The sequence below is a fragment of the Numenius arquata genome, chromosome 6 (assembly GCF_964106895.1).
Source record: "Numenius arquata chromosome 6, bNumArq3.hap1.1, whole genome shotgun sequence".
In the NCBI taxonomy this organism is placed as follows: domain Eukaryota; kingdom Metazoa; phylum Chordata; class Aves; order Charadriiformes; family Scolopacidae; genus Numenius; species Numenius arquata.
In genome coordinates this window covers 2,241,616-2,256,535 of record NC_133581.1, presented here as the reverse complement: position 1 = coordinate 2,256,535, position 14,920 = coordinate 2,241,616, and the positions used below count along the sequence as shown (strand labels likewise).

General features: G+C 49.8%; 3 protein-coding genes across 3 annotated transcripts; 2 read left to right on the top strand and 1 right to left on the bottom strand.

The window, feature by feature from the left end:
• Nucleotides 1-1,492: 1,492 nt before the first annotated feature.
• On the bottom strand, nt 1,493-2,668 carry LOC141465870 (mas-related G-protein coupled receptor member D-like). Its single transcript, XM_074149552.1, has one exon. It carries the CDS (start codon nt 2,477-2,479, stop codon nt 1,493-1,495), a length of 987 nt encoding a protein of 328 aa, XP_074005653.1. The 5' UTR covers nt 2,480-2,668.
• A 3,438-nt stretch (nt 2,669-6,106) lies between these two features.
• Nucleotides 6,107-7,087, top strand: LOC141466106 (proto-oncogene Mas-like). Its single transcript, XM_074149829.1, has one exon. It carries the CDS (start codon nt 6,107-6,109, stop codon nt 7,085-7,087), a length of 981 nt encoding a protein of 326 aa, XP_074005930.1.
• A 6,552-nt stretch (nt 7,088-13,639) lies between these two features.
• On the top strand, nt 13,640-14,617 carry LOC141465935 (proto-oncogene Mas-like). Its single transcript, XM_074149629.1, has one exon. The coding sequence runs from the start codon at nt 13,640-13,642 to the stop codon at nt 14,615-14,617; it is 978 nt and encodes a 325-aa protein (XP_074005730.1).
• The last annotated feature ends 303 nt before the right edge of the window (nt 14,618-14,920 follow it).

Sequence of the window (14,920 nt, the reverse complement as noted above, 5' to 3'; positions counted from 1 at the left end):
TGCCAGATTCTTGTCTCACCAAACCTCATCCATCAGCACCACAAGACAGCTCACTTGTCTCTGTATTTCTTTTGCTTTCCCATTCTCTCTCTTGCTTTTTTCCTTTCTCTCTTCCTTTCTTCCTCATTTGCTTTCTATCTCTCCATCTCTCTCACTCTCATTCTCTCTTTCTTTCTTCCTTTTCTTCTTTCTCATTCTTTTGCATTCTCCAAGCTGTAATTTTACCCTATAACTTATTCTCTACACCACTCCTCCCCCATCACCCACCAGCACCCCTTGGCTTTGCCATTTTTAGAGTTATTTTTTCTCTAAATTCTTTTTTCTCTATACCACTAATCTTTCTCTATTACATTCTTTCTCTTTTTCTCTCATTTTTTTTCTCTCTTCCTTTCTGTCCATTTCTTTCTTTCTTTCTGTCTTCTTCCTTTCTTTCTTTCTTTTCTTTCTTTTGTTTCTTTTCTTTCTTTTCTTTTTTTTTTATTTCTTTTCTTCCTTTTCTTTCTTTTCTTTTTTCCTCATTGTCATGGTTTATTCCATACCAGCATCTAGGAACATGCAGCCATTTTCTCAATTCTTTCCCTCCCTGCCCAGAAGGGTAGGAAGAAGAGGGGAAAAAAGACGGGGAAAATGGAAAATAAACACCTTATGTGTTCAGATAAAGGCAGTTTAATAGAACAATGATGGAAAAGAAAAATAGCAATAATAATAGTAATAATGGTAAAAGACTATGAAAGATAAAGTAGTACAATGTAAATTACTCCCACTGCCCGATGATCAATTGGCCAGTCCATCCCGAGCAGCAATTCCCAAACCCCAGCTAACCCCCATTTCTATACTGAGTGGGACCTTTATGGTACAGAATATTCCTTTGGTCGGTTTGTCCTGTCCACGCTCCCTCTCAGCTTCTGTGGGAAGCTGAAAAATGTCTTCCCTTCTATGGGAAGCTGAAAAATATAAACATCACCTGGCAACAATTAAAACAATATGCATTATCAACATTCCTTCCATCCCAAATCTGAAACAGCAGCCACTAGAAAGTGAATTAACTCTTTCCCAACTGAAACCAGGAGACTCATTCTCCAAATGATAATTTTACCCTCTGGTTTATTCTCTACACCACTCCTCCCCCCATCAGTCACCAGGACCCTTTGGCCTGACCATTTTTGCAATCCCTTTTGCAGAGCTCTGCCTTGCTTGGCCAGCAGAGATGAGATGGCCATAGCTCCCCAAGGTATGAATGTGTCAGACCTTCCCCAGGCAAGAGATCTCCCAAAACACCACAGAACCCATCATCTGCTGAGCAAAGGGGCCAGAGTTTATTTGCTGGGTCCAGAGCAATGAGGGTCATGGCAAGGGGAATACAAGGCGGGCAGAGGGATGGATCCCAGCTGATCAGTGCAGCGCTGGCTCTGTGCTACATGCCCCCATGCCTCCATCTCCTTCTGGCTGTCTGCGAGGGGCCGCATCTCCAGGCCTCCTTGCCAGCGGTGTCTTATACAGTGGTCTCCACCATAGTCTCCTCAGGTGCACGGCTCTCCTCCTCACTCACTGCTTTTTCTTCAAACACTCGTTGTAGGGCGACTTTCACAGAGCCCTGGAACCGGTGTTTCCGGCAGCTCCCCACCAGGAAGTAAATGACTGGGTTGATGGTGCAGTTTAGCAACGCCAGCAGAAGAGATATATTTTCAGGAAATAATTCATGCGAACTTGGAAGATTGAGGAAAACCTCTACACCAAAAGGAATCCCAAGGGCAAAGAAGAAGATCACGTTGAGCAGGACAGCAACATAGAGTTTCCCCGGGTGTCGTCTCTGTGAGCCACAGCAGAGTTTGATGAACAGGAACAGATTGGAAATAAGCATCATCAATGACAAAATAATGGAAATTGCAATGGCTACACCTGCAAATGCTATCTCATAGCCTTCAGCAAAGTTAAAGCTAAGGTACATTGAGAAAACAAAAAACCCAGCAAGAGCCCAGAGCCCCCCACTCACAACGCCTGATAAGTGCTTTGGGCGGTGGCAGCGATACCAGAGTGGGAAGAGGACAGAGAGACAGCGCTCCACGCTGATCGCAGTCAGGAGACCAAGGCTGCTGAGGTCAAAGAAGTGGGACAGAAATTCAACTACAGATACGAAATCGATGTAGAAATAAATAAAATGGGACAAATAAGAGCAAAATGACGTTAAGCTCAAAATTGCCAGTAGGAGCAGAAAAAAGAGGAGGAGCAGAGAGAAGTCAGCAACAGCTAGATTTAGGATGTAGACAGTGAAGGGGTTCTTCCTCATGTGGAAGCCCAGGAACCACATGACAATCCCATTCCAGACAAGTCCACAGAGAGAAATCCCCATACAGACCCCTGCAAAGACCATCAGTCCATGAGGTAGTCTTGAGCACTCATATTCCATATTTTCCCCATAGTCCACATATCCAGAAGTCGTGTAGTTCAGAGAGAGGTCAGTTGTGTTGTTCTTGACCATGGTGAATGACCCTGCTCTGGGTGGCTGCCTTCTCCCTCTCCTACCACCTCCTAGGAGACACCAGGAATCAGAAGGAAATGAGGGGCAGTGGCATTCCCAGCACTCACCACCTTTCCCCACAGCCCCATGCCAGCCTCAGGATATGCCAGGAATGACTGCGTCCCCTGCAGTGCCCAGGACAGGCTTCCACCCCTCCAGCCCTGTTCCTGGACAGGAAGCATCTCTCACCTGGCCATCCCCAGTTTCCTACCTCCTGGTTCTGCTGGGAACAGTGCCGCTGCAGGAGCTCCAGTAGACGGGACCTCAGCAAGGCCAGACTTACCACAACAAAGAGGGTGCTGATGGCTGCTGGGACCACCCGCTCCACTTTGTCCTCCTTCCCCGTGCCTGATGAGCAGATCTTTGCCCAGAGATGACGTCCTGTGGTCAGGAGACTTTCCTCACAATCTCATCACATCAGTGGCAGCTTCCCCTCACATGTCTCATGGACGGCGAACTTGTCAATAGGAGTTGGACACGTCACTCCCTTCCTCTCCTCCCCCCAGTTTTTCAACAGGAGGTCCTGATCTGTTATGATGCCATTAAGAGAGGGACTCAGACTCCGTAAAGTATGATTTAAAACACCATTTACGAGATCTAAAACTATGAAGAGGGAGAGGGTAGCACAGATAATCTTATGTCTCTTCACGTGCTGGGAACCCCAGGTCTTGCAGCACCAAACAGACCTCTGATCAGGGCAGATCCTGCCCGTGGCAATGTTACCCCATTATGGTCATTTGACAGTATTTTCTTAAAAAAGAAAACAACTTGCTCTACTGTCAAACAAAAGGGATGTTCATGTGAGAACTGTTGTAGCAATCTCAGGTAAAGGCAAGAACATGCAGGTGGTGTAATCAGCAACACCCAGGGGGAGCTACCTGCAGGCTCCTCTCTTTCCATCAGCCGACTGGGTTTAACCCATGGCCAAGGAAGAGGCAGAGCACAGCACAGCATGGCATGGACCAGTGCAGGCCTGGGACTCTGCAGGTTGAATGTTTAGTGGATCACTAACTTCCTGATTATAACAGTCTTCTGGTCAGGATCTCTACACCCCAGTCTTCCATCTTCAGGTCTCCATGTGGGGATTTAATGGGTGTTGCTGTGCAAAGCTGGTGGTGGAAGACTTCTCCGAGCTCTCTTCTGTTCCTTTATTGTCCTTATGGCCTGCATCACCAGGGGGATGATGGGGAAGAGATTGGGCAGGGCAAGATGGAGGCAGAAATATGAGAATGAGTGAGATGAGCCAGGGACTACCGCCAACAGGGATGAACCAGCAGAAAACCCTTGGAAGTCCGTGACAGTCCCATGGCCATAACACTCTGTCTTCTTCCCTGTCATTCCTCAAGTGCAGCACCACTCCTGGTCCTGCTCTTCCCTTCCTTTGCCCCACCAAGCAACACCTACACCCACTCCATGTACCTGGGATGCCAACAGAGGCCCATCAACAGCAGCCAAAGAGGCAGAGCACTGGCCTCGTCTCAACTTGCCGTGACAAATCACCACAATTCAAAAAGAGAACAGCACGAGGGCTTTGCCCACTGCCTCTAATCTCATCCCTGACATGCACATGTCTCCTCTCAGATTACACTCTGTGGGGTACATTGTGCTGCAAATGTGCTTTTATCTACAAGTGGTTCCTCTCACACCAACTATCCTTGAGCCTCACAACAACTGGTGTTTTCTTTGCTTATTTTCTCTCCTGCTTTCATGAGTTTTCCATCTTTTGAATACCTCTTCTTGGGAGTTATGGCCTGTGATTGTCACCCCCAAGACTGATGCCGTCCTCCAAAGATGCCATTTGATTTCATGTAGTGAATGTACAACAATGAACATGGTCCACATGTCTCCAGGGGCTCCAGCCTGGAGCTGCAGGGGCCAGAGCTGCCGCCAGAGACAGAGTAGAAACAAGGCTAAAGTATAGGCTAAAGAGCCATCTATGAGAGGGGGACAGAGACAGGTCTTCAGAGACCTGCTACTCCTGCAATAGCTCAGGCAAAGCCTGGTTGCTCAGGCCTGACACTAACAGGAGCCCCTGGTCCCACAGGCACAGGATCAATGCATGTGGTCAGGGCAAAAAAGGCCTTCTGTTGCCTTTGGGACCCTGGAAGAGAGAATCAGAGGGCCTCCCAGGGACACTTTAGTGGGCTATGCTGTTCCGTCATGCTTCATGAGATGGAGTCCCTTTATTACCCTCTCCCACACTTTTGGGTCTCTAAGAAGCAGCTCATCATTGTCCTTCATAGCACAGGAAGGGCATAGACCTATTGGAATGAGTTCAGCGGAGGGTCACAGAGATGCTGGGAGGGCTGGAGCCCCTCTGCTATGAGGACCGGCTGAGAGAGTTGAGGGGGTTCAGCCTGGAGAAGAGAACGCTCCGGGAAGACCTTATAACAGCCTTCCAATACCTAAATGGGGCTACAGGAGATATGGAAAGGGACTCTTTATCAGGAAGTGGAGCAATAGGATGAGGGGACTAATGGTTTTAAACTGAAAGAGGGGAGATTTAGATGAGATCTCTGGACGAAATCCATTGCTATGAGGGTGGTGAGACCCTGGCCCAGGTTGCCCAGAGAAGCTGTGGCTGCCCCATCCCTGGAGGGATTCAAGGCCAGGTTGGAGGGGGCTTGGAGCAACCTGGTCTGGTGGGAGGTGTCCCTGCCCAGGGCAGGGCGGTTGGAACTGATGATCTTTAAAGTCCCTTCTAACCCAAACCATTCTATGATTCTATGATTCGATGACAGCATGTGTTTCTTTCCTTCCCTCCACTGTGGAAACATTTCCCAGCATTGTGCCTCACTGGCACAGTGCTCCTCTCTCTTCCTTAGCCTCCAAGCAGAAGATCCTGCTTGTCCTTGGCTCTGGGGGTTGTCTCCTATGGTTTTGGAGCTATAGCTCAGTTACACGCAGCATATTCCAGGTTCTGCCAACTGTTTTGGAGAAGCCTCTCTATGGGGGCAAAGTTCCCCCAGGGAGAGCAAGGGGAAGTCTTGGACCACCGTGAATGCAGCAAACCCCATAAGCCCTTCGCATGGTGGGATGAAACTGGAAAACATCAGGACGAGAGGAAGGAGGTGATGTGACCAGCTCCTCCTGACAAGATCGCTGTCCATGGGACATGTGAGGGGAAGCTGTCACCGATGTGATGAGATTGTGAGGGGAGTCTCCTGACCACGAGATGTGATCTCTGGGTAAACGTCTGCTGCTCAGACGCAAGGAAGGAGGACGAAGCAGTGCGGGTGGCCCTGGCATCCATCACTACCTTCTTTCTTCTGGAAGCCTGGAGGCCACATGTGCTGCAGCTCCTGCAGCAGCACTGTTCCCAGCAGCATCAGAAGGTAGGAGGCTAGGGATGGGGCGAGGAGGGTAGATTCCTCCAGTCCAGGTACAGGGATGGAGGGGTGGGAGCCTGTCCTGGACATGGCAGGGGATAAGGTCCTTCCTGGCATAGCCTGGGGCTGGCGTGGGGCCGTGGGGAAAGGTGGCAAGTGCTGGGAATGCCGCTGCCCCTCATTTCCTTCTGATTCCTGGTCTCTCCTAGGAGGTGGTGGGAGAGGGAGAAGGAGGCCACCCAGAGCAGGGTCATTCACCATGGTTGAGAACAACACAACAGACCTCCCTCTGACCTACATGGATTCTGGATATGATTACACTGAGGAAAATGAACAATATTGGTGCATAAAACAAAATTATACGAGGTTGATAATTGCAGGTGTTTTTATTGTTGTTTGTCTGTGTGGACTTGTGGGGAATTTGGTGGTCATGTGGTTCCTGGGCTTCCACATGAAGAAGAACCCCTTCACTGTCTATGTCCTGAACCTGGCCATCGCTGACTTCTCTCTGCTCCTCTTCATTCTTTTTATACTTACAGTATTCATTATTTCAAAAGTCAATTGTTTTAGCTTTCTTCTACATTTCATCGTCCATGATATCCTGATGCTTGTGTTTCTGTTTTGGTACTTGGCCAGCATGTATCTCCTGACAGCAATGAGCATGGAGAGGTGCCTCTCTGTTTTGTTCCCAATCTGGTACCGCTGTCGCCGCCCAAAGCACTTGTCAGGCATCATGTGTGGGGTGCTCTGGGCTCTTGCTGCACTTTTTATTTCTTTGTCTTGGATTAGTTGTATTTTACTTTCTTATACCAAGTGTGAAAAGGTAGAAAGTGGTTTAACTACTGTGAATTTTCTCGTTTTCTGTTTAGTCCCACTCCTTTCCAGCTTTTCCCTCTTCATCAGACTCCAACGTGGCTCACAGAGGCGACACCCAGGGAAGCTCTATGTTGCTGTCCTCCTCAGTGTGATCTTCATGTTCATCTTTGGTCTTCCTCTCACTGTCGTGATCTTGCTTCGTGTTTTTTTTGCACCCAGAAATATGCTTTATATTGGTTACCTGCTGGCATCGCTGAACAGCAGCGTCAACCCAGTCATTTACTTCCTGGTGGGGAGCTGCCGGAAACGCCAGTTCCAGGGCTCCGTGAAAGTCGCCCTACGACGAGTGTTTGAAGAGAAAGTGAAGAGCGAGGACAGGAGACACGTGCCTGGGGACACTGCAGTGGTGGAGACCACTGTATAAGGCACCACATGCGATGTGGCCCCTCACAGACAGCCAGAAGGAGATGGAGGCGTGGGGGCACGTAGCACAGAGCCAGCGCTGCACTGATCAGCTGGGATCCGTCCCTCTGCCCGCCCTGTATTCCCCTTGCCATGACCCTCATTGCTCTGGACCCAGCGAATAAACTCTGGCCCCTTTGCTCAGTTGCTGGGTTCCGTGGTGTTTTGGGAGATCTCTTGCCCGGGGTAAGGTCTGACACATTCGTACCTTGAGGAGCTCTGGCCATCTCATTTCTGCTGGCCAGGCAAGGCAGGGCTCTGCAAAAAGGGATTGCAAAAATGGTCAAGCCGAGGGGTGCTGGTTGGTGATGGGGGGAGGAGTGGTAAGGTGCATAAGGTAAAATTATCATTTGGAGAATGCAAAAGAAACAGAAAGAAGAAAAGGAGGAAAGAAAGAAAGAGAGAGAGAGAGATGGAGAGATAGAAAGCAAACGAGCAAGAAAAGGAGAGGGAAGGCAAAAAAGCAAGAGAGAGAATGGGAAAGCAAAGGAAATACAGAGACAAGGAAGCTGTCTCATGGTGCTGATGGATGCGGTTCAGTGAGACAAGAATCTGGCAGATAAAATCCCCTTTGCAGCCCCTTTGTGCCTCACAGGCACAATCTCTAAGGCCACTCGCCTGGGGAGCTTCACCTGATGCAGAGGTTGCAGCCCTTATGCTGTTCCATGTCGTCACCCTGGTGATTTCCCCTTGTGGAGGGTCTCCTGGTCCAGCTCCGGGTGCACACAGGGAAAGCCAGGAGCCCCTCACATGGTGGCATGGTACTGGAGGACGGTGGGAGGAAAGGAAGGGGGTGACATAGCCAACTTTACTGACAAGATCACCGTCCCTGGGACATGTGAAGGGAAACTGTCACCGATGTGCTGAGATTGTGAGGACAGTCCCCTGGCCATGGGACATGATCTATGAACAAAGGTTTGCTCCTTCGGGTGCAACAGAGGAAGCTGAAGCAGAATGAAGTGGCCCCCACAGCCATCCCTGGCCACTTTCTTCTGGCGAGCATGGCCCTGCAGAGGGTCTGTGTGCTGGAACTCCTACAGTATCACTGTTCCCAGGAGAACCAGCAGGTAGGATGCTGGGGGTGGCCAGGTGGGAGATGCCTCCTGTCCCGGGCCACACTAGGCCCTTAGGGAGCTGTGGCCATCTATTTTCCAAGCAAGGCAGGATTGTAGAAAGGATTGCAAAAATGGGTACGTCACGGGTGCCAAGTGGGCATCTCACTGGTCTCTGTTGCACCCGTGCTGAAGTGAAAGGCTGAGCATGGAGTAGAGGCCATTGCTGCCATGGGAGGCAGCCTTGGGGCTTGTCCATGGGGTCGTGCAGACCCCTCCTCACTCTGGTTCCCTCAACATGGAGGCACTGCAACTCACCCCCACCAAAGTCCCCTCCCCAGCCCAGCTGATACCCTCTTTCTTCTCTGGGACTGCGCAGATTCCCCCGAGCAGGAGTGGGAGACCCAGATCCTGCTGTTCACCCAAACCTGGGGCTCGGAAGTCTGCGGGGACACATCCAGCATGGAGTTGGCGGTGATTTCACAAATATCTGCGGGGCTGATGCCTCTAGATGGCAGGAGAGGGGTATGGGTTGCCCGGAACATCCTTGCTCTTCCGTCTAAAGAGCTGGTCAGCAGAGCTGGCCGTGCCCTTCTGGCTGATAGGAAGATGAACAAACTAACATCAGGTCGAGCTGGAGAAGAAACAAGAACATTCTCCTGTACTTGAAGTGGGAATTTGTCACACTGTTTAATTCCTGGGTTAAATCGTTCTGAGAAAAGTGTGGGTTTGATAGCGCTGGGGGATTATGAGTGACGTGTTCCTGGCGCTCACGTTTGTGTCAAGAATTTCACACGAGGTGCTGCTTTCTGGCTGCGCTGGTCTGGCTTTTTGCGAGAGACAATGGCTGGATGATGCATCTGAGGCCACCACTGGTCTGAGCTGCTTGGTTTTACCAGGGGGTTTTATGTGTTTAATTATCGTGGCTCTGTACCTGTACTCTGCCAAGTGATCAATTTGCATTCCAGCGTCTCTGGTGACATGTAGCTCTGGGCTGAGGGACAAGCACAGAACTGTTGTAGATGTCCCATCCCTGGAGGTGTTCAAGGCCAGGCTGGACAGGGCTTTGAGCAACCTGGTCTGGTGGGAGGTGTCCCTGCCCATGGCAGGGGGGTTGGAACACAATGATCTTTAAGGTTCCTTCCAACTCTAACCATTCTGTGATTCTAAGCCAAAGGGCAGAGAATCTTCTGTCACCATCCTAGGTCCTGCACTGCACCCAGTCCTGGGTCTGCACTGCTGATGCCTTCTCTCCTTCCACCCCTCCCTGCCAGCAGCATCTTCCCAACCTTTCCCTCATGCGTGTACTAAATATAGTGCAGCCTGGTGGGGAGTCGCACCAGGAAACAAAACCAGCTCAAAAGCAAGGGTTTGGTGGCTTCATAGGCAAATGAGAGCTGGTGAACCCCCCGCCCCAGCTCCTTGAGAGCAAGGGCTGACAGCCAGGGAAGGGGGAGAGGAACAGAGAAAATGCTGCCTTTACCCCTTTTACCCAGCAAGTGCTGGAGCCAGGCTGCAGGGAGTCAGTCCTCATGGCCTCAACAGGGTCTTCTCCATAAAAAGTCCCCTATTTTCCTTCCCTCTCCCTGTATCCTCTTTCACATGGAAAATCCATTCTTTACAGAGCCTTCAGGCAGGGCTGTGCTTTTGGCCTTGTTTCATTTTGACCCTATTCCTCTTGTTTTTCCAGACGAGGAGCGAACACACCAGAAATGGATATGGACCTCAGGCCATGGTGGCGAAATGACATTTGCTCAAGCCAATGACGCAGACAACAGCCCGGAGAAAAGTGGGAGGAACCACCAGAGGCAGTTCCAGTCAGCCCTTGCGTGCAGACGACCCACATGATATGCAGACAAAACTCAGGTTGCAGTAATTAATTTCAGGGAAAGCCTTCCAGGGGTGATCCCAAACACGTGTCTACTTGCCTGGTAACAAAGCTGAATGTGAAGCCTTCACATATTATTCACGCGGTTTGGCACCCTCTGGAGATGCACACACAAGGCTTTGCCCAGCAATCATTCTCCCCTGCTGTGCCAAGCTTTCTTATCCACCACAATCTTTGCAAGAGCCAGTAACCAAAATCAGCCGTGAAGAAGGGGAAGAAGAAGACAGCGAGCAGGACCACAACACTGAGCATCCTTGGGGGATATTGCCTTGAAGAACACAAGACCCTGGCAAGCAGGGTTAGACCAGACAACATCATGGTCAGCACCAACAAGATGTAGCTCAGGACAAAGATGATGAGTGTGGCAGGGCAGGAGTAGAGGGTGAGGGTGAGCAGGAAGGAGAGGGCCCAGAGCAGGGCACACAGGAGCCCTGGGAAGCCCCAGAAGTGGTGGCAGGGGCAGCAGGATGAGGAGAGGAGGGACAGAGACATGGCAGCACTGAAGGCTGTCAGGAGGTAGACACTGGCGGTGAAGAAGAGGATGGTGATGTTCACCACGGTTGTCACATCCCGTGAGCCCATCCTGTGACAAAGGCTCTCTGGGCTGCTGGTATAGCTGGGTTTTCCACATATTAAAGATTTCTAATTCTTCCAATCCCACCCCAAGATCTACAGGGTCCCTCCAGTCATTGTGACCACGAATCCTCCTGGGGCACTTCGCTCCTGTGATAGTAACACTCTCTTCCACCGTTCCTTCCCATTCCTCTTTCCCTTCTTTCCAGTTTTAGTCCAGATCCTGTACCTGGTCTTCTTCCCCTTCAGCCCCTGTTTCTGCCTCACAGGATCCTTGCCATAGCCAGGATCAGAAAATTTGCCTCCCGATTTTCACTTTCTGTCTTTCTTTAATTGCTCATCTTTCTGCCTTTCCTCACATCCACCATATACATATGAAGCAACACTCAAAATCTTCTGCAAATTCTCCCCCTGCCATCCAGGCGTGTGTTCTTTAAAGTATTTCCATATATCGGGTGCTGCCTGATCCACAAAGATGCTAATTGCGAGTGCGTCATTAAAATTTTGAGTATCCCCCAGTTTGGGTTATATTAGAAAAGAACTGAGCACATTTTTCTGCATCCTTTCTCAGTCTCGTCATTTTACTCGCCCATGAAACCAAACCGCTGGGATTCTAAGACTGAGCAGTAAATACGTGCCACACAAGGGGGAACCCCGTCACCTCCCAGTAGAAGAGCAGCAGGATTAGGTAAGACATTAAAAATTAAATGGGATAGAGTGCAGCAGCCAGCGGAGCAGAATCAGAAGACAGAGAAGGAGCAGTAGGTATCTAAGGTGGAGCAGATGTGGTTGGGACATTATCTGAGGCTTCATCCGGGTCAGGAGCCTCCGCTACTGCAAGTGTTACCTTTGGCGATGCCTCGTTCATCCCACACCTCCGACTTGGGCGTTTCCTCTCCCACGGCCAGTCGTTCCAAACATACCAGTAATCCGTTTGTCCCGGGAACTGATCCTCTAGGAGATGTTGCAGAAATGTAAGGCTGTGGTGATCAAAGGTCCCTTGTGGCGGCCACCGCTCTGCCGAGGTTCCATCTCTGGTTATAAATGGCCAACCTTCTCAGCATGATGAGGTGATGCCTAAAGCTACAGCAAGGGAGAGACTCAAACTCAGCCTGATACCGAGAGAGTCTCAAACTTCCTACACTATTTCCTGCTTAGGAAGTTATCACACTCGCCCTTCGGCACCTCCCACTCCAAAGGTCCCAGGTGAGCTCACCCGATGCCAGCAGTTGGATGTTTGGAGACAAGAGGATCCAACGGTGGTGGCCTAGGGTCCCCTCTGGGGTGCCAAACTGTTACAGAAGTTTCTTTGCCCTTGGTTTCTCATAGCAGAGTCTCAGGCAAAAATCCTCCAAACAAACAATTTATTCAAGTGGTACAGCAGCAAGGACAGCTCAAGCTGGGTGCCTCCAGAGAGGGACCCAGAACAAAGACATTCCTGGGTGATTATACCCTTACAAATTATGCATCTGCTCCCAAGGTGTTCTTCATGCGCCTTGTACACACCGCCTGGTCCAATGGTCATTCCTGGTCTAGGGTCTTCTTATTCTCTAACGGTGTTAACCGTTCTTATCTTGTTGGGTTGCAGGCTCTGCTGATGATTGTAGCTTCCATATCTCTTGGTTTGTACTGGTCTCAGGGCCTTCCTTTGTGTAACTAAGCAGAAGTTCAAACAAAGTTCAACATATCTAGGTGAAAACTCGCAGCTGGGAAGCTCTAAACAGGAATGGAAGGACCCATCGTATTTGTACTCAGTGGATAATTCCCGATTTCTAACCCTGGTGCCCAGTTTCAAAAATCTGAGGCCCAACTACGTGTTTTCTTACAGGACACTGGAGAAATGGGCTGTCCTGGCACTTCTGCTGGCAATGATGGCAACGGCCAGTGCAGATAACAGGGATGTGGACAATATGGTAGCAAAAATGATAATAGGGTCACCTAACCAGCCTCCACCAATCTTTAATAATGATTATAGTTCTGGTTATCAGGATTTCTATTATGATAAGCTGCATTAAGAGTGCAATGGTGAGATCTCTATCAATCATGGAGGATACTCCCTGAAAACCCGTTTGTGTAATGGGTGTCCCAATGCAACCTTAGGACAACCAAGAAACAGTGATCTGTGGAGAGCATCAAGCTCCCTGAGACTGTGCTCCCTTTTAACTTTGGAGGCAAGAGATGATGGTACCACCGCACCAAAACAAACAGTCGAATCGTGACTGTGATCAAGGGTTGGATCCTATGGCAGGTGAAACAATCTTGATAGGGACCGAAATTTCTCAAAAACCCAGAAGTTGTGGTATGGGGGTCAGGCCACCCCGTCCGCCCAGTGATCACCATCAAGTAAACACTGCGGCCGAAAGACAAGGAAGTTAAGGCCCCCAACCAATGAGGACTAACATAACCAAATATGACAACAGATAAGATTCGATGAGGGCATAAACGGAGCCCGACCGGAAGGCAAATTGAATCAGTCCTCCTCGGAGCAGCCAGTCTGCAGTCGGGTGCTCTCCCTGTGGTTCAGGACACCGTCCATGGTCCCTCCTGCAAGTTGAGAACCCTCGTCTTACGGGGTGAGTGATTGCACATTTTGGGTCACCATTTCTAAAGCTTAAGGACTCTTGGGTGGGTTGTGTAGTATTAATTCCATGTAGCATCTTGAGCTGGTTGATTATTTCTTTGATCATATTTGTCAGAGTCTTAAAAAGTTTTGGTTAGCATAACATTTATTTTGAGTTTATCACCTTCCTAACGCAAATTTTTTATAAGGCTCCATGACAGATGCCTCCTGTCCAGGAAGAGGACAGGAGGGGTTGGAGCCTGTCCTGGACATGGCATAGGACAGGGTCCTTCCTGGCATAGCCCGGGGCTGGCGTGGGGCCATGGGGAAAGGTGGCGAGTGCTGGGAATGTGCTGCCCCTCATTTCCTTCTGATTCCTGGTCTCTCCTAGGAGGTGGTGGGAGAGGGAGAAGGAGGCCACCCAGAGCTGGGTCATTCACCATGGTCGAGAACAACACAACGGACCTCTTTCTGTACTACATGGATTCTGGATATGGTTACACTGAGGAAAATGAACAATATTGGTGCATAAGACATAATCATAGCGCGTTGATAATTGGAGGTGTTTTTATTGTTGTTTGCCTGTGTGGACTTGTGGGGAATATGGTGGTCATGTGGTTCCTGGGCTTCCACATGAAGAAGAACCCCTTTACTGTCTATGTCCTGAACCTGGCCATCGCTGACTTCTCTCTGCTCCTCTTCATTCTTGCTATACTTACACTATTCATTAATTCAACACTCTATTATATTGACTCACCAGAATATCATTTGTCATATTATATCCTGATGGTTCTGTTTCTGTTTTTCTATTATGCCAGCATGTATCTCCTGACAGCAATGAGCATGGAGAGGTGCGCCTCTGTTTTGTTCCCAATCTGGTACCGCTGTCACCGCCCAAAGCACTTGTCAGGCATCGTGTGTGGGGTGCTCTGGGCTCTTGACGGGCTTTTTGTTTCTTTCACTACTTTGAGCTGTAATAAGCAGTTGAATATAGACTGTGACCACGTATTAAAAGGTTTAAGCATTATGAATTTTCTCATTTTCTGTTTATTCCCACTCCTTTCCAACCTTTCCCTCTTCATCAGACTCCGATGTGGCTCACAGAGACGGCACCCAGGGAAGCTCTATGTTGCTATCCTCCTCAGTGTGATCTTCATGTTCATCTTTGGGTTTCCTCCCACTGTCATGATTTTCAGAGATCTTATTTATAAAAACGTGTTTTGCCTTCATATTTCTTACCTGCTAGCGCCCCTAAACAGCAGCGTCAACCCAGTCATTTACTTCCTGGTGGGGAGCTTCCGGAAACACCGGTTCCAGGGCTCTGTGAAAGTCGCCCTACAACGAGTGTTTGAAGAAAAAGTGAAGAGCGAGGATCGAAGCCACGTGCCTGGGGACGCTGCAGTGGAGACCACTGTATAAGGCACCGCTGGTGAGGAACCCTGGATATGTGGCCCCTCGCAGACAGCCAGAAGGAGATGGAGGCGTGGGGGCACATAGCACAGAGCCAGCGCTGCACTGATCAGCTGGGATCCGTCCCTCTGCCCGCCTTGTATTCCCCTTGCCATGACCCTCATTGCTCTGGACCCAGCGAATAAACTCTGGCCCCTTTGCTCAGCAGAGGATGGGTTCTGTGGTGTTTTGGGGGATCTCTTGCCCGGGGAAGGTCTGACACATTCTTACCTTGGGGAGCTATGGCCATCTCTGCTGGCCAAGCAAGGCAGA